The 26,141-nt window shown below is 41.6% G+C and overlaps 1 protein-coding gene and 1 pseudogene across 1 annotated transcript; both read left to right on the forward strand.

The window, feature by feature from the left end:
* Positions 1 to 402: 402 nt before the first annotated feature.
* LOC129863280 (uncharacterized) lies at positions 403 to 8,136 on the forward strand (annotated as a pseudogene).
* LOC129863281 (solute carrier family 2, facilitated glucose transporter member 11-like) lies at positions 7,143 to 26,088 on the forward strand (the record flags this gene model as incomplete). Its single annotated transcript, XM_055935172.1, has 11 exons — positions 7,143 to 7,349; positions 8,335 to 8,495; positions 8,672 to 8,796; positions 8,948 to 9,077; positions 9,183 to 9,331; positions 9,543 to 9,730; positions 11,112 to 11,222; positions 21,247 to 21,348; positions 21,594 to 21,669; positions 21,760 to 21,887; positions 23,850 to 26,088. Coding segments are annotated over 11 exons (1,596 nt in total), but the record flags the coding sequence as incomplete, so codon positions are not given.
* Between the last annotated feature and the right edge of the window lie 53 nt (positions 26,089 to 26,141).

Here is a 26,141-nt window from a genome sequence, read left to right on the forward strand (position 1 = left end):
GGTTGCTGCGGAAAAGGAGGAGCTTGAAAGGGGGGTGAGTGTAACGGATGTGAAATGGCTAGCTAGTTAGCGGGTTCGCGCTAGTAGCGTTTCAATCAGTTACGTCACTTGCTCTGAAACCTATTAGTAGTGTTGCCTCTTGCTCTGCAAAGCTAACGATGATTCGTGGGCGACCGTTGTTGATGTGTGCAGAAGGTCCCTGGTTCGCGCCCGTGTTGGGGCGAGGGGACGCCGTAAAGTTGTACTGTTACACAATAACAATATGTTTGTCAGGAGAGGTGCAGTATTATCATAAGGAATACGGAGGGAGAAAGAGGCAGATGAGGGTGAGAGGGAGGAAGAGGGTGAGCTTGAGGGTGCGCTTGAGTTGGTTAAAAATGTCAGGAAAATAAATGGAAGTGAATGAGGTCAAAGTGTGAGGAAGTGTGGGGAAGTGTGGGGAAGTTCTCGGAGCCCAGTTTCAGGGTGGGTGACGAGTTGGGTGCTGTGGAATCGGTGAGGGTAATCAGAAGTGGTCTTGTGATAATTGTTTGTATTTCTGCTGGTGCTCCGTGTTAAATGAATTGGGGCAAGAAATGTGAATTGTTTTGCTCTCAAGAAAAGGGTGTGATTTGAAAGGAGTGATTTACTGGGGTAGCAGCAAATGTTATGGAACTACCCAAACTGCCTAGAGCTGGCCGTCCAACCCAACTGAGCAACTGGGAAGAAGGACCTTGGTCAGGGAAGAACTTGCCAGCAGGACAACAGTCTTTTTGTTGTGGAATTATTAGATTACATGTTAGATATTGCTGCATTGTTGGAACTAGAAGCACAAGCATTTCACTACACTCGCAATAACATCTGCTAACCATGTGTATGTGACCAATAAGATTTGATTTGACCAATCTGTGCTTCATGGGAGAGTGGCCAGACGGGAGCCACTCCTGAGAAAAAAAAGCACATGACAGCACGCCTAGAGTTTGCAAAAATGCACGTGAAAGACTGAGAAGACAAAATATTCTATGGTTTGATTAGACAAAAATTTAACTCTTTGGCCTGAATGCAAAACGCTATGTCTGGCGAAAACCAGGCACAGCTCATCACCTGTCTATCACCATCCCTACCGTAAAGCATGGCAGTGTCAGCGTCATGCTATGGGGATGCTTTTCCGCGGTCAGGGACTGGGAGACTGGTACGCCGAATACAGGCACCTTGATGAGAACCTGCTTCAGAGTGCAAATTACCTTAGACTGGGGGCGAAGATTTACATTCCAACAGGACAATGAGCCAAAGCAATGCTGGAATGGCTTCAGAACGTGGACGTTTTTGAGTGGCCCAGCCAAAGCCCATACTGTAAATCCCATTTGAAAATCTGTGTAAAGACTTGAAGATTGCAGTTTACCGCTGCTCCCCATCTAACTTAACAGAGCTTGAGAAAATCTGCAAGGAAGAATAGAAGAAAATCCCCAAAACCAGATTTGCAAAGCTGATAGACACCGTTGACGACTCAAAGCTGTAATCGCTACTAAAGATGCTTCTACAAAGTATCGACTCGGGTGTGAATTCTTCTATATTTAATTTTCTACATATTTGAAACAATTTCTAAACATGTTTTCACTTTGTCATTATGAGTTATTGTGTGTAGAAGAGTAAACATTTTTTTTAATCCATTTTGAATTTGGGCTGTAACACAACAAAATGTGGAGTAAGACTTTATGAATACTTTATGAAGGCACTTTATTCAAGATTCATATGTCAAAATGGCCATTGAATGAACAGCAGGAAATCTTCCAGATTTATTTCATTTTATTGAGCAGCACAGTCTTTACCATATTCTTCTTTTTCAGCAATATGAGTCATTGCGGGTTTGAGGATATAATCCTGCATTTGAACGACAGGATTTCATCCATCAGACAGGTCTTGGAGCTGCGGCCAATTGGTATGATGATCTGGTGCATACGGGGCATGTCTCTTGTCGAAGGGATAACTTTTATCTTATGTAGTTAGTGTTTCAGCTAACAGAGAAGAGAGCTCACCTCATCAAACAGAAACTCAGTGGTTTTCTGACAGCATCAGGTAATACATCACCTTCTTGAAACGTAACTTAAAATGTAAGGCTTATGTTCAGCAAAATATCATGACAAGCGGATCATTCTAGGGAAGATGGGACAAATGTCCTTTCAATAGCTGGACTCCTTGATCAGTTTGAATAATGTGTTGGCTGCCAAAAAGACCTACTGAAGAATTTAAAGGTATTGCATACATGCTTCACATTCTTTCTAGACAGGTCCTTTTTAGCTTGTCTGGAATGCAATATCTTGAAGTATGCTATTTGTCCTTTATGTCAGTTGTGAAATCTGAGTTGTAATTGTAACCCTGGACTGATGGTGATTGACTTATTTTTGTCACAGGAACTAGAGGAGTGCTTCCTGAAGGACGTGCAGGATGGAAAGCAGCTTAGGGTCAACATGCCAAGGAAAGGAACAGCCAGCTGTCCAGTAAGGATACTGTGTGTGTTGTAGGATGTTGTAACAGGAGAAGCTACATAGTACCAACCAAATGAATTGTACATGTTTTGTCCTATATATATTTTTTAATCTCCTTTGATACCCCAGTGGAAGAGGGCCTGTGAGACAGAGTGGATTTGCAACCAACCCAGCAGGAGCACCTCAGGAAAACCTCCAAGAACCAGATTAGAGATGGAATTCATCAACTACCCAGAATATTCATCAACTACCAAGACCATCCCTCAGTGAGTTCCCCTCAGTAACACATGGTCATCCATATACTTTAGTGCAGTTTTATTTAAGATGTTACTGCAGATCTGGCAGTTTTACCAGTAAAATAAATACATGTTTATAATATCTCTTTTATCACTCTTTTCCTTTGTATCACTCACTCTTTTCTCTTTGTACATGAAAGGCCGTGTGACATATGTCCAGCTGAATGTTTCTGTGGAAAGCATTAACACAGCCGTAACAGGGAAGTAAAAAGTCCTGCACCTGCCAGTAAAACCCCTGAATAATGCCACACGCAAGCTTCATCAGCGATTTTAAGGAGGACGACACAAAAGGTACCTCACTCAAATTACAGTTCTAAAGAAGGGTTTGTACTTTCCTTCCCTATGACACAAAACACGGTTGATCATTGCTGTTGTAGGAGTTGTGTTAATTCTTCCAAGAAAGGGATATTATGTTCTGATCCAGATATTGTTTTGACAACATTTGGTCAAGGATGGCCGCCTGGGTACTGATGGGAACTAACTTACTTCCTGTCTCAATACTCCTGTGTTCCCCTACAGGTCTACTTTTTCTTGTGGAGGTGGACATTAAAGAGTTCACTTGGATGAAAGTGGACAAGCGCTTCCAGGGCATCCTGAACATGCTACGTCACGGCCAGCATCTGCCAGGAGATTTCACACGCTACGTCCTGCTGTGAAAAGAGCTGAGATGGAGAAATGGAGTTTGTCATTGAGCTTGCCTTGAAGATGTTGATTTGTCCTCTGTCCTCAACATACAGTCAGGTCCATAATTATTGGCACCCTTGATAATGGGTGGTGTTGTATGTGTCGAATTGCTATGCTTTATCTTGGCCAGGTCACAGTTGTAAATGTGAACTTGTTCTCAACTAGCCTACCTGGTTAAATAAAGGTGAAATAAATAAAAAAGATGAGCAAAAAATAAATTTTGTGTAAACGGGAATTGCAGTTAATGTGATTTTCCTGCTTTCTGTTTATCTTTCAACACTGAGGTGGAAATTACACCTGGTTGCCTCGGCCAGGTGGCTGAAACTTGGCCGCAAGTGGTTCTTCCAGTTAAACCATAACCCCAAGCATTAATCAATGTCCACAAGGAAATTGTTAATTGACCACAATCATTATATTGCAATGGCCATCTCAATGTCCAGACTTGAACCCCCATTGGAAACCTGTGGTTTGAATTGAAGAGGACAGTCTATAACAGCAGACAAAGGATATCAAGGATCTGGAAATATTCTGTATGGAGGAATGGTCTAAGATCCCCCTCCAAACATGTTCTCCAATCTCATAAAATATTTTAGAAAAAGGCTGTGTTATCCTCGCAAGGGGAGGGTGCTAGAGTATTGAAAACAGATGCCAATAATTTTGACCCTTTAACAAAAAATACTTGTTAAACAAAATCTCTTTCTCGGAACAATTGTATAAAATATAATTTCCCCCCCAAAATTTGAGCACACACTATATACAGTTGAAGTCAGAAGTTTATATACACCTTAGCCAAATACATTTAAACTCAGTTTTTCACAATTCCTGACGTTTAATCCTAGTAAAAAATTCCCTGTTTTAGGTGAGTTAGGATCACCACTTTATTTTAAGAATGTGGAATGTCAGAATAATAGTTGAGAGAAATATTTATTTCAGCTTTTATTCTTCTCATCACATTCCCAGTGTGTCAGAAGTTTACATACACTCAATTAGTATTTGGTAGCATTGCCTTGAAATTGTTTAACTTGGGTCAAATGTTTCGGGTAGCCTTCCACAAGCTCCCACAATATGTTGGATGAATTTTGGCCCATTCATCCTGACAGAGCTGGTGTAACTGAGTCAGGTTTGTAGGCCTCCTTGCTCGCACATGTTTTTTCAGTTCTGCCCACAAATGTTCTATAGGATTGAGGTCAGGGCTTTGTGATGGCCACTCCAATACCTTGACTTTGTTGTCCTTAAGTCGTTTTGCCACAACTTTGGAAGTATGCTTGGGGTCATTGTCCATTTGGAAGACCCATTTGTGACCAGGCTTTAACTTCCTGACTGATGTCTTGATGTTGCTTCAATATATCCACATAATTTTCCATCCTCATGATGCAATCTATTTTGTGAAGTGCACCAGTCACTCCTGCAGCAAAGCACTCCCACAACATGATGCTGCCACCCCCGTGCTTCACAGTTGGGATGGTGTTCTTCGGCTTGCAAGCCTCCCCCGTTTTCCTCCAAACATAACGATGGTCATTATGGCCAAACAGTTCTATTTTTGTTTAATCCGACAAGACATTTCTCCAAAAAGTACGATCTTTGTCCCCATGTGCAGTTGCAAACCATAGTCTGGCTTTTTTTATGGCGGTTTTGGAGCAGTGACTTCTTCCTTGCTGAGCGGCCTTTCAGGTTATGTTGATATAGGACTCGTTTTACTGTGGATAAAGATACTTTTTTACCCGTTTCCTCCAGCATCTTCACAAGGTCCTTTGCTGTTGTTCTTGGAAGGATTGAACCTTTCGCACCAAAGTACGTTCATCTCTGGGAGACAGAACGGGTCTCCTTCCTGAGTGGTATGACGGCTGCGTGGTCCCATGGTGTTTATACTTGCGTACTATTGTTTGTACAGATGAACGTGGTACCTTCAGGCATTTGGAAATTGCTCCCAAGGATGAACCAGACTTGTGGAGGTCTACAATTGTTTTTCTGAGGTCTTGGCTGATTTCTTTTGATTTTCCCATGATGTCAAGCAAAGAGGCACTGAGTTTGAAGGAAGACCGTGAAATACATTACATTTACATTTAAGTCATTTAGCAGACGCTCTTATCCAGAGCGACTTACAAATTGGTGCATTCACCTTATGACATCCAGTGGAACAGCCACTTTACAATAGTGCATCTAAATCTTTTAAGGGGGGGGTGACTGAAGGATTGCTTTATCCTATCCTAGGTATTCCTTAAAGAGGTGGGGTTTCAGGTGTCTCCGGAAGGTGGTGATTGACTCCGCTGACATCCACAGGTACACCTCCAATTGACTCAAATAATGTCAATTAGCCTATCAGAAGCTTCTAAAGCCATGACATTTTCTGGAATTTTCCAAGCTGTTTAAAAGGCATAGTCAACTTAGTGTATGTATACTTCTGACCTACTGGAATTGTGTCTGTAAACAAATGTTGCAAAAATATTTTGTGTATTGCACAAAGTAGTTATCTTTACCGACTTGCCAAAAGTATAGTTTGTTAACAAGATATTTGTGGAGTGGTTGAAAAATAAGTTTTAATGACTCCAACCTAAGTATATGTAAACTTCCGACTTCAACTGTAGCTCAGTATGTATTTATTTCATAATATTCTTTTGCTCATCTTTATCAAGGGTTCCAAAAATGATGGACCTGACTAATCAGCTACAACAGGACAGTATTTACTGAGGGATAGGGTGAAAATAAAACATCTCATTATACGGAGGACAGTGGTTGAGGCTCTTATAGCTTATGTGCCTGGTTTAGATCATTTATTTATGAGTCAGTTTTGCTTGCAACAAATGATTTATTTCAAACGTTGTATTAGCGCCTTTTTAATTGTATTATCCATGTGGTGATAAAGATGACTGTCTATAACAAACATGTTTTATATTGGTATAAAGGCAAATCTTACTTATATTAATTAAATTAATATTTTGGATCAATTGTTATATTCATGTCAATTGTATGCCAGGTGTAATAATCTATTTCCGGATACCACTTGACATTGCAGGATGCATGTAAGTTGGATCTTATTCTTCCCTACAAGGATGTGCATTTGTTTTGGAGGGGACAGGAGGTTTTTTGACATGTTAACTTTTGGTCAATAATTTCAGCTGTGTATACATTAACTTAGGCTGGCACAGTTATTGTATAATCGTGTAACCAAAAAGTATTGTCTTCACATTCAATTTAGGTGAAGGGGGATTTAACTTTGTATTCAAGTAGATATACTTTACCCAAGAGCAGTTTGTTTTGACATGAATAGGGTAAAGTTGGTAATCATTTTAAGAGCAGAGCAGAACCTCATTGTTGGAATGAGAAGCTTAATTTCCAAACATGGTCAAAACCATTTGTTTATGAGACAGAGCAAAGCTGTGTTGTATTCATTAGGTATATATTTTTCAAGATAAATTACAAGCTCACACATACAAAAAAAACGGACAATTATGATTAACCCTGTTATTTGCATGACAATCATTTACCTAAATTCCATAATCGTCACAGCCCTAAAGTTAACATGTCACCACTTTCAGTTAGACATCTTTTTTAGTTGTCTCATTTACCCTCATTCCTTGCATTGAACCAGGGACTAGCTATGGCACATGCCTTGATGCTTCTGGTAAGTGGCAATATTTGTGATTTTTCATGTATATATATTTTTTGATTGGCCATTTGTGACTAATGGTATCTACCTAATGCCCAACTATATCACTGCTTGTTTGGCAATTATAATTGCCAGTGCTGTTTTTGTTTTTATGGTGTATTGTTGCAGGCTTACTTATGTTTCCTCTTCTCTGTCCAGTTAGAAAGTCCTGTTCTTATTGCTGCCATTTTCATTAGTGGCATTGGTGGGACATTCCAGTTCGGCTTTCATATATCTGTCCTAACTTCACCTTCTTCTGTGAGTACTGTAGATCCACTTCAAAAGTATTTTTAAATGACAAAAGTAGACCACCACGTCAGTATTAACAGATACATGTTGCTTTGTAAACCAATCTCAGTTGTTACTATGCTAGTACTTCCTGGTTTGGGGGCTTATCTAAATTTATGAAGGGGAAGCTCCAGATAGCCCAGAATAAGCTGATCGGGGTAGTATGAAGGTAACTCCATGTACTCACATAGGTAGGAGCTGCTAAACTGTCTGCCTGTTGAGGCTAGGGTGTGCCAGATTAGACTAGGTCTGGTTTACAGGAGTATTTATGGTCCTGCGCCCAGATATCTAAGTGATTACTTTCCTCGTGTTAGGGATGCACACAATCACAGCACCAGATCAGGTGTTGCTGATGTGTGCTTATACAGGTTCAGGAGTAATGCTGGCAGAGGTACTTTCTTGTATACTGGAGCCTCATAATGGAATGAGTTGCCTCTGCCTATAAAAACAACGTCCTCTCTGGACAGCTTTAAAAATAAAGTAAAAATATGTTTGATGTCTTCTGTGCCCATATGAATAACCCCTATGATGTAACTGGAATGATGAGATAGATGTTCTTCTTCTCTGTTTTTGTTTTATTGTTTCACTGCCATACTGTGTTCGATCTTGTCTAGGTATCTTGTCTCAAGAGGACCCAGACTTTATTGTGTGTTATCCTCGATGATTTTATCCATGTGCATGTATGGCTTTTTCAGGTTTTATGTGTGCTTGTTTTTTAAAATGGTTGAATTAATAAACTAAACTAAAAAAAGTGACACTCAAGTTTCTATAACAATAATGTAATAGCTCCGAATCACTATTTTCTCTTAACAAAGCAACAACTTCAGTTGGAGACATGCACCAATGTAAACTGTAAATATTTTGTCTGGGGGGAAATGAGAAATGGTTTGAGATCCGTAATGTTTGACTGACCCAATTCCAAAACGTCACGGCCACCATCTTGGTGTTGCTGTAGTTCATAAAGGAGCTCGTGAACACCACATGCCTGCAGCGGTATAGTATATCCCTGGAACAGTGGGAAGTGACTCTCATCTGGTCCTTCATCGTCTCCATCTTCTGCATCGGGGGTCTCCTTGGTTCCCTGTGTGCCGGCCACCTCTCATCAGCGTATGGGAGGTAAGTGGTAGTAGTAGAAAGTGTCAGGCTTCATACTGGGCCAAGACTTGGGGTATGCATCCTGGCCATGCAAGGATTGTGGCCTCTTATTTGAAGGTGTGTTGGTGTGGTTACTATTTGTTGTAGTAGAACAGGAATTAGGTTGATTATTATTTTTCCCCCACCACACTTAACAGAAAGAGATGCCTGTTGTTGAACAACCTGTTTGCCATTGGCGGTGCTGGGATGATGCTGTTGAGTAAAACGGCCATGTCCTTTGAGATGATCATGGTTGGACGTTTCCTCTATGGCATTAATGCAGGTAAGCTGATTTTTCTTATGAATGGATTCCATTCATAAAAAAGGTCCATCCAAAACAAGGTCATCTTTATACCTGTCTTAATATCTCACTAGAGGATTAATGCTGCCAAACTGTCTGTGATAAGGTTTATCCTTTCTTGGGTGTGCTGCAGGTGTTAGCCTCAGTGTCCACACCATGTACCTAGTGGAATGTGCCCCCAAGAGGCTGCGAGGGATAATGGGTTTGTCTGTTTCCACCTTTCTGTCCATGGGGAAGTTCTCAGGTCAGCTTCTGGGGATCAGGTGAGCTATCTGGTCCTAGTGTGTTAGTCAGGGATGCTTATATCAGTTTAACCTGTGGTGAACAAACAATGTGATATTATTTGATAGTGTACTCTGTCCTTGCAGTGAGTTATTGGGGACAGAGGACAGGTGGCCTTGGTTGTTGGGCTTCAGTGGTGCGACCGCCCTGCTCCAGCTCATCACCCTGCCCTTCCTCCCAGAGTCACCCAAATACCTGCTGCTGGACCGGGGCGACCGTCAGGGCTGTGAGAAGGGTAAGCACCTGGGTGGAGCCCTGAGGAATATTGACAGGTAATGGGTTGTCTAAGGAACGCTACCTCACTAAAAATGTACTTGATGCAATTAGTGTTTTCATAATCATTCTCACAATCGTCATCATCATAATATCTGACTCAGCAGTCTATCTTATTGGGCTTGTATGTCCTTTTCCACTTGTGTATCTTACTGGGCCTTTCCCCCTTGTAGCCATCCGCAGGCTGTGGGGCAACAGAGACCACAGTGCGGAGGTGGAGGAGATGCTGGTGGAGCACGCCTCCATGAAGGGAGTCTGCAGCCACACTGTGTTGGACCTGATCCTGGACCAGGACGTACGCTGGCAGTTCCTCACCATCCTCGTCGCCTTCACCACCCTGCAGTTCAGTGGCATCAACGCTGTGAGTTTCATGAAGTTGGTCCACAAGGACATTGTGTTTGAGCAACAGTTGGAGTTAGGATATACAAATATACCATAGCATGTCACTGTCTGATCAAAACCTACCTAAAGTCCATTCAATTATACTGAACAAAAATATAAATGCAACATGTAAAGTGTTGATCTCATGTTTCATGAGCTGAAATAAAAGGGCACAAATTTGTTGGCATCCCTGTTAGTAAGCATTTATATTTGCCAAGATAATCCATCCGCCTGACAGGTGTGGCATATCAAGAAGCTGATTAAACAGCATGGTCATTACACAGGTGTACCTTGTGCTGGCGACAATAAAAGGCCACTTTAAAATGTACAGTTTTGTCACACAAAACAATGCCACAGATGTCTCAAGTTTTTAGGGAGTGTACAATTGGCATGCTGACTGCAGGAATGTCCACCAGAGCTGTTGCCAGAGAATTGAATGTTCGTTTCTCTACCATAAGTCGCCTCCAACGTCATTTTAGAGAATTTGGCAGTACGTCCAACCGGCCTCAAAACCACAGACCACGTGAAACCAAGCCAACCCAGGACCTCCAAAACCGGATTCTTCACCTGCGGGATCGTCTCTGACCAGCCACCTGGAAATCTGATGAAACTGTGGGTTTGCACAAACTGTCAGAAACCGTCTCAGGGTAGCTCATCTGCGTGCTTGTCATCCTCACCAGGGTCCTATGGTAGCGGTGGGGTTATGGTATGGACAGGCAAAAGCTACGGACAACAAACACAATTGCATTTTATCGATGGCAATTTGAATGCACATAGATACGTGACGAGATCCTGAGGCCCGTTGTCATGTCACTCCTCCGCCATCATCACTTCGTGTTTCAGCATGATAATGCACGGCCCCATGTCGCAAGGATCTATACACAATTCCTGGAAGCTGAAAATGACCCAGTTCTTCCATGGTCAGCAGACTCGCCAGACATGTCACCCGTTGAGCATGTTTGGGATGCTCTGGATTGACATGTATGACAGCATGTTCCAGTTCCCACCAATATCCAGCAACTTCACACAGCCATTGAAGAGGAGTGGGACAACATTCCACAGTCCAAAATCAACAACCTGATCATCTATGCCAAGGAGATGTCGTGCTGCATGAGGCAAATGGTGTTCACACCAGATACTGACTGGTTTTCTGATCCGTGCCCCTACCTGCATGTATGTATTCTCAGTCATGTGAAATCCATAGATTAGAGCCTAATGAATTTATTTCAATTGACTGATTTCCATATATGAACTGCAACTCAGTAAAATCTTTGACATTAATGCATGTGGCATTTTTATATTTTTGTTCAGAGTATATAGTCTGATTAAGTGATAAACCGTGTCATTCTGCTCCTCTGCAGGTGTACCTTTACTCATTTGATGTGTTCCGTACTGCAGGGATCCCCACACACCAGTTACGCCATGTTGCCTTGGGAACTGGTCTGTGTGAGGTTTCTACCTCCATGGCCTGTGTGAGTTGTGTTTTACCATATCCCTCACCACTAACTCTTATTAACCCTATATGAACCTTTATGAATTGTGAAGGTTCATATGGGAGGGGGGACTACTCGCTGAAGATGTCTATATCGGTCCACTAATACAGGACTAGTAAAGGCCCAGTGCACCTCTTTTGTGAAAACATTTAAACTAAATTATATTTCTGTACAAAACAGTTAATCTGATGTAATACTTGCAGAATAGAAATACTTGCTTGATATAGTTTTTTAAATGTCTTTTTATTTAACCTTTATTTAACTAGGCAAGTCAGCTAAGAACAAATTCTTATTTACAATGACGGCCTAGACCGGCCAAAACCGGAAGACGCTGGGCCAATTGTGCGCCACCCTATGGGACTCCCAATCAGGGCTGGTTGTGAAACAGGATTCGAACCAGGGTGTCTGTAGTGTCTGTAGTGGCGCCTCTAGCACTGAGATGCAGTACCTTAGACTGCTGAACCAGGGTCTGTAGTGACGCCTCTAGCACTGAGATGCAGTACCTTAGACCGCTGAACCAGGGTCTGTAGTGACGCCTCTAGCACTGAGATGCAGTGCCTTAGACTGCTGAACCAGGGTCTGTAGTGACGCCTCTAGCACTGAGATGCAGTGCCTTAGACTGCTGAACCAGGGTCTGTAGTGACGCCTCTAGCACTGAGATGCAGTGCCTTATACTGCTGAACCAGGGTCTGTAGTGACGCCTCTAGCACTGAGATGTAGTGCCTTAGACTGCTGAACCAGGGTCTGTAGTGACGCCTCTAGCACTGAGATGCAGTGCCTTAGACTGCTGAACCAGGGTCTGTAGTGACGCCTCTAGCACTGAGATGCAGTGCCTTCGACTGCTGAACCAGGGTCTGTAGTGACGCCTCTAGCACTGAGATGCAGTGCCTTAGACCGCTGCGCCACTCGGGAGGCCATACAGTACCAGTCAAAAGTTTGGACACATCTACTCATTCCAGAGTTTTTAATTTTTTTTAAACTATTTTCTACATTGTAGAATAATAGTGAAGACATCAAAACTATGAAATAACACATGGAATGACATTTCTGCCATCCATTGTGACATTGTGGGAGGATAACCAACCTTCCCACTAATGGCAATGTATTTCTTAGCCTCTGTAAATGCTAGGTTACACAGTTTCTTCTGACAAGTCTCCAGTATCAATATTTCTAAACAAACAAAAACAGGGAGAAGGGAGGATCTATAGACATGTTGAGATAGAACATACTCTTTGCCAGAATTCAGCCAGCCTTCACAAGAACATAACATATGCAATTATGTCCCCTTTTGTGTTTTACACCTCCAGCAGAGGAAGTACATTTCTGAGTGATGATATTCAGTTTCACTGGCATATAGTACTTTCTATGGATTGTCTTAAACTGCAGTAATTTATGTCTGAGACTATATGAACATGACTGGGCATTCTAACATATCTGTATCCATTCATCATCAATAGTCTCCCAGGTCTTCCTCACTTTTCTGTATGACAAGTTTTGTGTCATTGGGAAAAGCCTCTATCAACCCTTGATATAGTTTGGAAATCAACTTTAGAGGTTTGTCAGAATGCCTTAAAATAGTTTTCAGTCTTTGAATCTTCTGGCTTGTCCAGTGTTTGCTGCACAGAGAGAATAAAGTGTTGCATTTGTAAAAGTTCACCTCAGCGCCGACTGGTCTTCCCTGGTTGCCTGACCCTGCTGAGACCCCTGTCACCATCTGATCCTGCTCAGATGAGGCATGACAAAGAATTGCATTGGTGTACATTTATACATTATGTTATCCAAGAATAGAATCAATGGTTCAATCATTGAAATTACCATAATTCCCAGATCCCAGACTGTATCCTACCCATCAACTCAAGATGGAACTTTGAATCCATTCATTGATTGTTATAATATACTGTAAAATTCACCTGAGCTCCGTAGACTGGTCTGACCCTGCTGGGATTTGATTTATTAGGGTCCCCATTAGCCAAGTCTAGCGACACCAAGTCTTACTGGGGTCTGACACTTAATAAAAAAGACATTACAGACAAAATACTTTAAAATTGACATACACACTACATGTTAATCTTTTTAAATGTGTGTGTGCATCTATCAGTTACACATACAGTGGGGAGAAGTATTTGATACACTGCCGATATTGCAGGTTTTCCTACTTACAAATCATGTAGAGGTCTGTTATTTTTATCATAGGTACACTTCAACTGTGAGAGACGGTATGTAAAACAAAAATTCAGAAAATCACATTGTATGATTTTTAAGTAATTAATTAGCATTTTATTGCATGACATAAGTATTTGATCACCTACCAACCAGTAAGAATTCCGGCTCTCACAGACCTGTTAGTTTTTCTATAAGAAGCCCTCCTGTTCTCCACTCATTACCTGTATTAACTGCACCTGTTTGAACTCGTTACCTATATAAAAGACACCTGTCCACACACTCAATCAAACAGACTCCAACCTCTCCACAATGGCCAAGACCAGAGAGCTGTGTAAGGACATCAGGGATAAAATTGTAGACCTGAACAAGGGTGGGATGGGCTACAGGACAATAGGCAAGCAGCTTGGTGAGAAGGCAACAACTGTTGGCGCAATTATTAGAAAATGGAAGAAGTTCAAGATGACGGTCAATCACCCTCGGTCTGGGGCTCCATGCAAGATCTCACCTCGTGGGGCATCAATGATCATGAGGAAGGTGAGGGATCAGCCGAGAACTACACGGCAGGACCTGGTCAATGACCCGAAGAGAGCTGGGACCACAGTCTCAAAGAAAACCATTAGTAACACACTACGCCGTCATGGATTAAAATCCTGCAGCGCACACAAGGTCCCCCTGCTCAAGCCAGCGCATGTCCAGGCCCATCTGAAGTTTGCCAATGACCATCTGGATGATCCAGAGGAGGAATGGGAGAAGGTCATGCGGTCTGATGAGATAAAAATAGAGCTTTTTGGTCTAAACTCCACTCGCCGTGTTTGGAGGAAGAAGAAGGATGAGTACAACCCCAAGAACACTATCCCAACCGTGAAGCATGGAGGTGGAAACATCATTCTTTTGGGATGCTTTTCTGCAAAGGGGACAGGAAGACTGCACCGTATTGAGGGGGGGATGGATGGGGCCATGTATCGCGAGATCTTGGCCAACAACCTCCTTCCCTCAGTAAGAGCATTGAAGATGGGTCGTAGCTGGGTCTTCCAGCATGACAACGACCCGAAACACACAGCCAGGGCAACTAAGGAGTGGCTCCATAAGAAGCATCTCAAGGTCCTGGAGTGGCCTAGCCAGTCTCCAGGCCTGAAACCAATAGAAAATCTTTGGAGGGAGCTGGAAGTCCGTATTGCCCAGCGACAGCCCCGAAACCTGAAGGATCTGGAGAAGGTCTGTATGGAGGAGTGGGCCAAAATCCCTGCTGCAGTGCGTGCAAACCTGGTCAAGAACTACAGGAAACGTATGATCTCTGTAATTGCAAACAAAGGTTTCTGTACCAAATATTAAGTTCTGCTTTTCTGATGTATCAAATACTTATGTCATGCAATAAAATGCTAATTAATTAGTTAAAAATCATACAATGTGATTTTCTGGATTTTTGTTTTAGATTCCGTCTCTCACAGTTGAAGTGTACCTATGATAAAAATTACAGACCTCTACATGCTTTGTAAGTAGGAAAACCTGCAAAATCGGCAGTGTATCAAATACTTCTTCTCCCCACTGTACATGTCAGTACATACACAAGTAGGTCACATGTGGGAGAGGCGTTGTGCTGTGAGGTTATTTTATTTGTTTTTTGAAAACGGGTTTGCTGTTCACTTGCGCTATATAAGATGGGAGTTCCATGCACTCATGGCTCTCTATATACTGTACGTTTCCTTGAATTTGTTCTGGATCTGGGGACTGTGAAAAGACCCCTGGTGGCATGTCTGGTGGGGTAAGTGTGTGTGTAAGTTGACTATGCAAACAATTTGGAATTTTCAACACCTTAATGGATCTTATAAAAACAAGAAGTGACGCAGTCTTTCCTCAACTTTTAGCCAAGAGAGACTGGCATGCATAGTATTAATATTAGCCCTCTGATTACAATGAAGAGCAAGACATGTGGCTCTGTTCTGGGTCAGCTGCAGCTTAACTATGTCTTTCTTTACAGCACTTGACCATATGACTGGACAATAGTTAAGATAAGATAAAACTAGAGCCTGCAGGACTTGCTTTGTGGAGTGTGGTGTCAAAAAAGCAGAGCATCTCTTTATTACAGACATACCTTTCTCCCTCTTTACAACCATTGAATCTAAGGTAACACCAAGTAATTTAGTCTCCTCAACTTGTTCAACAGCCACACCATTCATTACCAGATCCAACTGAGGCCTAGAACTTGATTTGTACCAAATACAATGCTCTTAGTTTTAGAGATATTCAGGACCAGTTTATTACTGGCCAACCATTCCAAAACAGACTGCAACTCTTTAAGGGTTTCAGTGACTTCATTAGCTGTGGTTGCTGATGTGTATATGGTTGAATCATCAGCATACACGAACACACATGCTTTGTTTAATGCCAGTGGCAGGTCATTGGTAAAAATGGCCTAGAGAGCTGCCTTGTGGTTCACCACACTTTGCATGTTTGACGTTAGAGAAGCTTCCATAAAAAATATAAAAAAACTGAGTTCTATTAGATATCTCTGAATCCATGATATGGCAGAGGTTGAAAAGCCATAACACAAGATTTCACAACAGGTTATGATCAATACTATCAAAGGCTGCACTGAATTCTAACAGTACAGCTCCCACCATATTATCATAAATGAATTTCAACCAATCATTAGTCATTTGTGTCAATGCAGTACATGTTGAGTGCCCTTCTCTATAAGCATGCTGAAAGTCTGTCATTAATTTGTTTACAGAGAAATAGCATTGTATTTGGTCTAACACCATTCTTTCCAACAGTTTGCTAAGAGCTGATAGGTCTGGTGTTAGAACCAGTAAAGGCCGCTTTACCACTCTTCGGTATTGGAATAGCCTCGGCTTCCCTCCAGGCCTGAGGCCAAATACTTTCCTCTAGGCTCAGATTTAAGATATAACAGATAGGAGTGGCTATAATCGGAGTCAGCTACCATCCTCAGTAGCTTTCCATCTAACTTGTCAATGCTAGGTTTGTCATTATTGATCGATAACAATAATTTTCCCATCTCTCCCACACCAACTTTACAAAACTCACAATGCTATTCTTTCATTATTTGTTTTTTTTATGCATGAATACAATGGCTCATTGTTGTTGGCATTTCCTGCCTAAGTTTGTCCACTTTGCCAATGAAGTAATTGTTAAAATAATAGGCAACATCAAATGGTTTTGTGATGAATAAGCCATCTGATTTGATGAAAGATGGAGTTGAATTTGTCTTTCTGTCCATAATTTCATTTAGAATACTCAAGTGTTTCCCCCATCATTCTTTATATCATTTATCTTGGCTTCATAATACAGCTTCTACTTTTTGTTGAGTTTAGTCACAATTTCTCAGTTTGTACTAAGTCAGCCAGTCAGATGTGCAGCCAGACTTATTAGTCGGTCCTTTTGCCCCATCTCTTTCAACCATGTTTTTTCAATTCCTCAGCAATCTATGGCGCCTTAACAATAACTGGAAGAAGCAATTTCATAAATTCATCACGTGCAGCATCTGGATTCTCCTTACATCAGACCAACAAATATTTTGACATCTACATAAGAGTCACAGAATTTTTTTTTATATGATCTCTTAGACACTACTTTAGGCTCAGCTTTTGGAACTTTGGCTTTCCTGGATATAGCCACTATATTGTGATCACTGCATCCAATGGGTATGGATACAGCTTTAGAACAAAGTTCTACAGTATTAGTAAAAATGTGATTAATACATGTGGACGATCTTGTTCCTTTAGTGTTTGTAAACACCCAGGTAGGTTGATTTAATAACCTGAACCAGATTACAGGCACTGGTTACAGTGAGAAGATTCCTCTTGACCGGACAGCTTGACGAAAACCAGTCAATATTCAGATCCTCAAGAAAGTGGATCTCTCCGTTTACATCACATACACTAGCAAGCATTTCACACATATTATTTAGATACTGACTGTTAGCACTTGGTGGCCTACAGCAACACGCCAAAATAAAATGCTTTAGATGTGCCAGGTGAACCTGCAACCACAACACTTCAATAATGCTTGACAGAAGATATTCTCTATGCATTACAGGGATATGGCTCTGAATATACTATATATACAGCAACACCTCCCCCATAAGCATTGCTGATTCTTCTATATATATATTATATCCTTGTATTGCTACTGCTGTATCATCAAATGAATTGAGTCTCAGAAATGGCTAATATATGAATGTTATTGATTTAATGAACCTTATTTCTAAGGTTACATATATTAATATAGGCTATTTCCTGTGTATCTTATCAGAAAGAGGCATAATATGGAAAAGAGCAAACAAATCAAGAGAGAAAAATATACATTCAGCAGTCCATTAATCAGTTGGTGTGTGTGTGTGCTGTGAGGTTGAGGCTACGAAACCATAGGCTTAGCTTTCTCATCCCTTCCAGGCTTTTGGGTGGGAGGGTGGACAATGAGCCTGTCATAGCGGATGTAAGCAATGTCCTCACGTGCTCTGGCAGCTTTCATGGCTGGGATCAGTTCTTTCCTCTTCTGGCGCACAGCTTCAGAATAGTCCTCGTTGAGAAAGTTGTACGTTCCTCTCAAGTTCTTGGTTCTTTCCAGAACAGCTACCTTGTCCTTGAACCTCAGGAACTTGACAACTATTGGCCTGGGCGTGTCATCTGGGCCGGTGGTGGGTTTTCCAGTCCTGTGGGCACACTCCACCTCAATCTTCCTGTGGTCCATTTCAGTTTCTCCTAGATCATTTCCCTCACTCTCTTCTCCGACTCCGCCCAGGTCTCATGGATATTCTGCAATTCCGTCAACAACCATGTTGTTCCGCCTTGATTGTCCCTCAAGATAATCTCATTTCTCCATCGTTGTTATCATGGATTCCCAAACAGAACTGATGTCCTCTCTCAATGACTTACAGATTGCTGTCATCTTGCCGTTCTCCTGTTTCAACTCATCGAGCTGACCCTGGGAGATCTGCAAACTGTTCTTTAGGTCTTGGATCTCTCTGGTCAGGTCATCCATTTATTTTATTAGTTGACTCCACCAGTATTTGGAAACAACATTTGAAGCAATTTTCTTGTTGTTGTAACAACTGTTTAACTATTTTTGTTAGTTTACAATATCCTTCACCTGTGATAGAGACAACACTGTCCTCAACGGTACTCCTGCCGGCTTTGGTCTTCGTCATGGTAGCAACGTAGGTTACGCTGTTACTCCTCACAATCCAAACAGGGCATATCGCAGGTAAGATTGGAAACAACAAACAGCAGACCGCCAGAAGCCCGAGACAATCCGTGGTCCCAGCCACAATGTCTAAATGCATCATGGGCTGCGTTCAACACTCAAGAAAATCCTGCTAGCTTAATAGGCAACTAGGCTAGGTGCTACGCCAAGCAGCTCCTCAGACCCAGCCTTGGTCGGCGGGATCACTGGACAGATTGTAGCGGTACCAGAAACTGATGCTAACCGCGTCACGGAATCCAAACACAAAAGGTAGCTAGCTAGTAACCAAACTTATTCCATAGACCAAAACATCAAACCGAGCTCTCCCTCATTCCGCGTTCAACAGGAAGTGACCTGTTGTGCAGTGCGTTCTAGACACCTGTCATCATCTGATCCTGCTAAGACATGATGAGCATAGTTTTGTGTACTGACTGTGCAACATGACAGTGAAGCCTGTAGAGCTGTTTATACTGTGTCAGTGTGTAAAGTAGGGAATTGGCTAGGGAAACTGACAGATCAATAACGTTACATTGCTATATTGACTGTGATTAAGGCAAAAATATCTAACGTTAGCCAACTTTTGGCTAGCTCTATGGTGCATCAACTGGCGAAAATGAGCCAAGTTAATTTACTTCTGTTGAAACGGGACAAAACAAAGGCTACTGAATTAGAGATGCCTCTGGAATTTATACACTGAGTAGGTGAAGTTATGGAGGTTGTACTCCTATTAGGAGGACGGCGAGAGAGACAATTCCTCAGTTTAGGGTTCCTTAATGTGATTGGAGATGAACAATGTTTGCAATTCTGTGCCATGTCACTCAGCTTATACATTTCCATACACACAACAGCTGTTAGATACTGCTACCTGACAGATAGCTGGAGGCTAGAGCTGTGGTAGCTACTAGTTAGCTAGCTAGTTCAGTCACTTCAGACAGAACTTGAGTTGAGAGGGGATGAAACATTAGCTAACGTTACATGTCAGTTACAATACTATCTCAGCACTGGGAATATTTTTTTCTTCTTCAGTTAAGTCAAACAGCAATTACCTTGCCAGCTACATCAGTCAAATAAAGAGTAGCCAGTTTCTTCTCTGCTTGCTTTTACAACTCTGAGAAAAAGCACAACATACACAGACAACAGCTGCCTCTGTTTGCACGCTCTGTGGTGTCCATGTGGTCCTAAATCCAACTGTCTGAAACCGCCAAACAGCCTACCCGACCACTCTGAGGCATCCACATGGTCTTAACGCACACCAATACCACTTTTTGTATCACAGTGCAATGATAAAACTGAGGAGGGGGACAAAATGCTATTTCAGAATGTGGGGGCATCATGTCCTACCCTACTACAAGGAAAGTTGCGCCCCTGACTGTTCTTAATTATACAACTACTTTTTTTGCCAAAGCTGAGATGCTGAAGAAGAAAAAAATTGCCCGATTATGCAGATATCGGTCCGCTAAAACTAGTAATGTCCTCAATGCTCTACTTTTCTGAAAAAATATTTTATAATTTATTTTTATTTTTAAGTGTTCTGATATTTCAGGGGGTGCTGCAGCACCCTCAGTACCCCTACTTCCCACGGCTATGCATGCATCATATTTTGTTCGACCTTTAAAGAGGGGTTTGTCAACAAGACTTACATGTTCTCAAGCCTGTAACTACAGTTGAAGTCGGAAGTACACCTTAGCCAAATACATTTAATCTCAGTTTTTCACAATTCCTGACATTTAATTCTAGTAAAAATTCCCTGTCTTAGGTCAGTTAGGATCACCACTTTATTTTAAGAATGTGAAATGTCAGAATAATAGTAGAGAGAATGATTTTATTTCAGCCTTTGTTTCTTTCATCACATTTCCAGTGGGTCAGAAGTTTACATATACTAATTGAGTGTCTGGTAGCATTGCCTTTAAATTATTTAACTTGGGTCAAACGTTTTGGCTAGCCTTCCATAAGCTTCGCACAATAAATTGGGTGAATTTTGGCCCATTCCTCCTGACAGAGCTGGTGTAACTGAGTCAGGTTTGTAGGCCTCCTTGCTCGCACACGCTTTTGTCCTTAAGCCATTTTGCCACAACTTTGGAAGTATGCTTGGGGTCATTGTCCATTTGGATGACTCATTTGCGACCAAGCTTTAACTTCCTGACTGATGTCTTGAGATGTTGCTTCAATATATCCACATAATTTTCCAGCCTCATGATGCCATCTATTTTGTGAAGAGTCACCAGTCCCTCCTGCAGCAAAGCACCCCTACAACATGATGCTGCCACCCCCGTGCTTCACTGTTGGGATGGTGTTCTTCGGCTTGCAAGCCTCCCCCTTCTGACCCACTGGAATTGTGATACAGTGAATTATAAGTGAAATAATTTGTCTGTAAACAATTGTTGGAAAATTACTTGTGTCATGCACAAAGTAGATGTCTTAACCGACTTGCCAAAATTATAGTTTGATAACAAGAAATTTGTGGAGTGGTTGAAAACCATTTTTAATGACTCCAACCTAAGTGTATGTAAACTTCTGACTTCAACTGTATTTACTAAGAGTGCCCCACCCCTGTGACGTTGTATTTATGTCCAGTTGACAGTGAAATTCCTAATGTCTCTATTTGACTCTGATCGTTAACCCTCCTTTGGTATGACAGGTGATGGTGATTGAGAGCACAGGAAAGAGGCTAATGCTCTATAGGGGTTACCTATGCATGGCAGTTACCCTGGGTCTCCTGACCCTTACACTCTACCTGCAGGTAAGTCAAACATTATAAGCAACACACTACTGTCATCAACTACATAGTTTGTGGGTTCCATCTTTACCACAAATGGAAAAATACTCATTACTAATGAATGAATGGAATTCTCTGAGGCATGTCATCCAGCTCTAAAGTTCACAGAATGTCCCTATATATTATCACTGGGTTACATCAATCTTTTACAGCGGGTGGAAACAACAATGGCTCATTAATAAGTTACACCTTTGTTGTTTGTTGTTCAGATCCAAGTTTCCTGGATGCCTTACTGCAGTATGCTTCTCATCTTCATCTTCATCTTCTTCTTCTCCAGTGGACCAGGTGGGTCCTATACCCTGACGTATGACTAAGCCATGCCAAAACAATGGATCAACTTATTTATCTGGTATTTTCATTGTCTATTGCTCCTAGCTGGAGTGACAGTGGCTCTACCTGGTGATATCTTCAACCAGTCGTTCAAATCAGCTGCCTACACCATCGGCTGCACCCTCAACTGGCAGGGCCTCTTCCTCCTGGGGTTGCTCTTCCCCGTCATAGTGGTGAGCACATCAACTTCTCACACCTTGTCTTTGTATGTACACTACCGTTCAAAAGTTTGGGGTCACTTTGAAATGTCCTTGTTTTTGAAAGAAAAGCACATTTTTTTGTCCATTAAAATAACATCAAATCAATCAGAAATACAGTGTAGACATTGTTAATGTTGTAAGTGACTATTGTAGCTGGAAACGGCTTTTTTATTTCTTTAAATTTTAATGGAATATCTACATAGGCGCACAGAGGCCCATTATCAGCAACCATCACTCCTGTGTTTCAAAGGCACGTTGTGTTAGCAAATCCAAGTTTATCATTTTAAAAGGCTAATTGATCATTAGAAAACCCTTTTTCAATTATATTAGCACAGCCGAAAACTGTTGTCCTGATTAAATAAGCAATAAAACTGGCCTTCTTTAGACTAGTTGAGTATCTGGAGCATCAGCATTTGTGGGTTCGATTACAGGCTCAAAATGGCCAGAAACAAAACTTTCTTTGGTAACTCGTCACTCTTCTTGTTCTGAGAAATGAAGGCTATTCCAAGCGAGAAATTGCCAAGAAACTGAAGATCTCGTACAACGCTGTGTACTACTCCCTTCACCGAACAGCTCAAACTGTCTTTAACTAGAATAGAAAGAGAAGTGGGAGGCCCCGGTGCACAACTGAGCAAGAGAACAAGTAGATTAGAGTGTCTAGTTTGAGAAACAGAAGCCTCACAAGTCCTCAACTGGCAGCTTCATTAAATAGTACCCACAAAACACCAGTCTCAACGTCAACAGTGAAGAGGCAACTCCGGGACGCTGGCCTTCTAGGCAGAGTTGCAAAGAAAAAGCCATATCTCAGACTGGCCAATAAAAAGAAAAGATTAAGATGGGAAAAAGCACACAGACACTGGACAGAGGAAGATTGGAAAAATGTGTTATGGACAGACCAGTCTAAGTTTGAGGTGCTCAGATCACAAAGAAGAACATTCGTGAGAAGCAGAAAAATGAAAAGATGCTGAGGAGTGCTTGACGCCATCTGTCAAGCATGGTGGAGGCAATGTGATGGTCTGGGGTGCTTTGGTGGTGGTAAAGTGGGAGATTTGTACAGGGTAAAAGGGATCTTGAAGAAGGAAGGCTATCACTCAATTTTGCAATGCCATGCCATACCCTGTGGACGGTGCTTAATTGGAGCCAATTTCCTCCTACAACAGGACAATGACCCAAGGCACAGCTCCAAACTATGCAAGAACTATTTAGGGAAGAAGCAGTCAGCTGGTATTCTGTCTATAACGGAGTGGCCAGCACAGTCACCAGTTCTCAACCCTATTGAGCTGTTGTGGGAGCAGCTTGACCGTATGGTACGTAAGAAGTGCCCATCAAGCCAATCCAACTTGTGGGAGGTGCTTCAGGAAGCATGTGTTGAAATCCCCTCAGATTACCTCAACAAATTGACAACTAGAATGCCAAAGGTCTGCAAGGCTGAAAATGGAGGATTCTTTGACAAAAGCAAAGTTTGAAGGACACAATTATTATTTCAATTAAAAATCATTTATAACTTTGTCAATGTCTTGACTATATTTCCTATTCATTTTGCAACTCATTTCATGTGTTTTCATGGAAAACAGGGACATTTCTAAGTGACCCCAAACTTTTGAACAGTAGTGTATATATTCTTATTCCATTCCTTTACTTAGATTTGTGTGTTAGGTAGTTGTTGTGGAATTGTTAGTGCAGCAATATCTAAATTGTAATCTGTCGGAACTAGAAGCACAAGCATTTCGCTACACTCACAATAACATCTGCTAACCATGTGTATGTGACCAATAAAATTTGATTTGATTTTATACACAAACCGCAAACAGGTGTAACAGTTATATCTTAAGTATTGTGTCACTGGTACCTTACATAGGTAAAAGTACTCTTATTTGATGTGTAACCGTGGCAGCTGATGTCACACATACACTCACAGTATATTCTTATACACAGGAGAATTTGGACTACTTTTGTTTCCTGATTTTCTTCGTCTTCTGTTTCCTGTCTGGGGTGTTTGTGTGGTACAACGTGCCTGAGACCAAGAACCGCACTGTCATGGAGATCACGGCTGAGTTTCAGAGGATGCATCCCAACAGGGGATCCTCGGGGGAGGGAAGGTCGAGACCTCCTGAACCCAGTCATATCAAGGCATGCACAACCACAAAATTCTGAACATTGTCCATAATGAATGACAGTGTGTCTGACTTGCACATTGTTTTGTCGTTCCTGTGAAAACATTGTCTTTGTGAAAACTCCTCTGTTAAGATTTGCCCCACACACCCATGTCCGGTCTGCTGTCATCTTGATTGCAAATCAATCATTTTGACCTTTATGGTGGTAAGTATTGTGTGATAAAAATGTTACCTCTCTGGGCCACCTATTAAAGTAGTTTTAGTATTGTGAGCAGGCCAAGGTCTGTCATTATCAGGCTCTGGCCCCAGCCATACAGACACTAATCAGGGAGGGAGAGGTTTTACCTCTGACACGTACTTGTAAAGTCAGCATTCTGTATGTACTTTACTGATGAACAAGGTAAGGTACATACTTTTAGCATGATTCAATCAGCTCGCCTTGAGTGTCTTATTGGTGAGTCAGCAGCGCTGCCATGCATAGCTTATCTGTCTGATTTATTACACTCCCTTTGAGAGTATTTTTTCATTACTGTGGTGTGCAGGATTATTTCAAATGGAAACTTATGTCTACTGTCTATATTCACGAGAAAAACAGTACCAGTAAAAGGTTTGGACACATCTACTCATTCAAGGGTTTTTCTTTATTTTTACTATTTTCTACATTGTAGATTAATAGTGAAGACCTCAAAACTATGCAATAACACATGGAATTAAGAAGTAACCAAAAATATATTTGAGATTCTTTAAAGTAGCCACCCTTTTGCCTTGATGACAGCTTTGCACACTTTTAGCATTCTCTCAACCAGCTTCATGAGGCAGTCACCTGGATTGGATTTCAATAACAGGTGTGCCTTGTACTTCTTAATGCATTTGAGCCAATCAGTTGTGTTGTGACAAGGTAGGGGTGGTATACAGGAGATAGCCCTATTTGGTAAAAGACCAAGTCCATATTATGGCAAGAACAGCTCAAATAAGCAAAGAGAAATGACAGTCCATTATTTTAAGACATGAAGGTCAGTCAATCCGGTCAGTCAAGTTTCTTCAAGTGCATTCGCAAAAAACATCACGCGCTATGATGAAACTGGCTCTCATGAGGACCGTCACAGGAAAGGAAGACCCAGAGTTACCTCTGCTGCAGAGGATAAGTTCATTAGACTTAGCTGCACCTCAGATTGCAGCCCAAATTAATGCTTCACAGATTTCAAGTAACAGACACATTTCAACATCAACTGTTCAGAGGAGACTGCGTGAATCAGACCGTCATGGTCGAATTGCTGCAAAGAAACCATTAATAAAGGACACCAATAAGAAGAGACTTGCTTGGGCCAAGAAACACGAGCAATGGACTTTAGACCGGTGGAAATCTGTCCTTTTGGTCTGATGAGTCCAAATTTTAGATTTTTGGTTCCAATCGCCGTGTCTTTGTGAGAACAGATGGTCTCCGCATGTGTGGTTCCCACCGTGAAGCATGGAGGAGGAGGTGTGATGGTGTTGGGTTAGTTTGCTGGTGACACTGTTGGTGATTTATATAGGATTCAAGGCAAACTTAACCAGCATGGTTTCCACAGCATTCTGCAATGATACGCGATCGCATCTGGTTTGCACTTAGTCTCACTATCATTTGTTTTTCAACAGCACAATGACCCAACACACCTCCAGGCTGTGTAAGAGCTATTTGACCAAGAAGGAGTGTGATGGAGTGCTGCATCAGATGACCTGGCCTCCACGATCACCCGACCTCAACCCAATTGAGATGGTTTGGGATGACATGGACTGCAGAGTGAAGGAAAAGCAGCAATCAAGTGCTCAGCATTTTCCAAGACTGTTGGAAAAGCATTCCAAGTTAAACTGGTTGAGAGAATGCCAAGTGTGCAAACACTTTTTTGGTTACTACATGATTCCATGTATGTTATTTCATAGTTTGTCTTCACTATTATTCTATAATGTAGAAAATAGTACAAATAAAGATAACTCTTGAATGAGTATGTGTCCACACTTTTGACTTGTACGCTATATGTCCTAATGTAAAAGTAATTGCTTTAAAAGTATGAAGTCATTTATTTGTGTGTTGTTATTGAAAATCTTTCAGCTTTGTTCAGATCTCAGAAAACGT

This window comes from Salvelinus fontinalis, chromosome 10 (assembly GCF_029448725.1).
Source record: "Salvelinus fontinalis isolate EN_2023a chromosome 10, ASM2944872v1, whole genome shotgun sequence".
Classification (NCBI taxonomy): Eukaryota; Metazoa; Chordata; class Actinopteri; order Salmoniformes; family Salmonidae; genus Salvelinus; species Salvelinus fontinalis.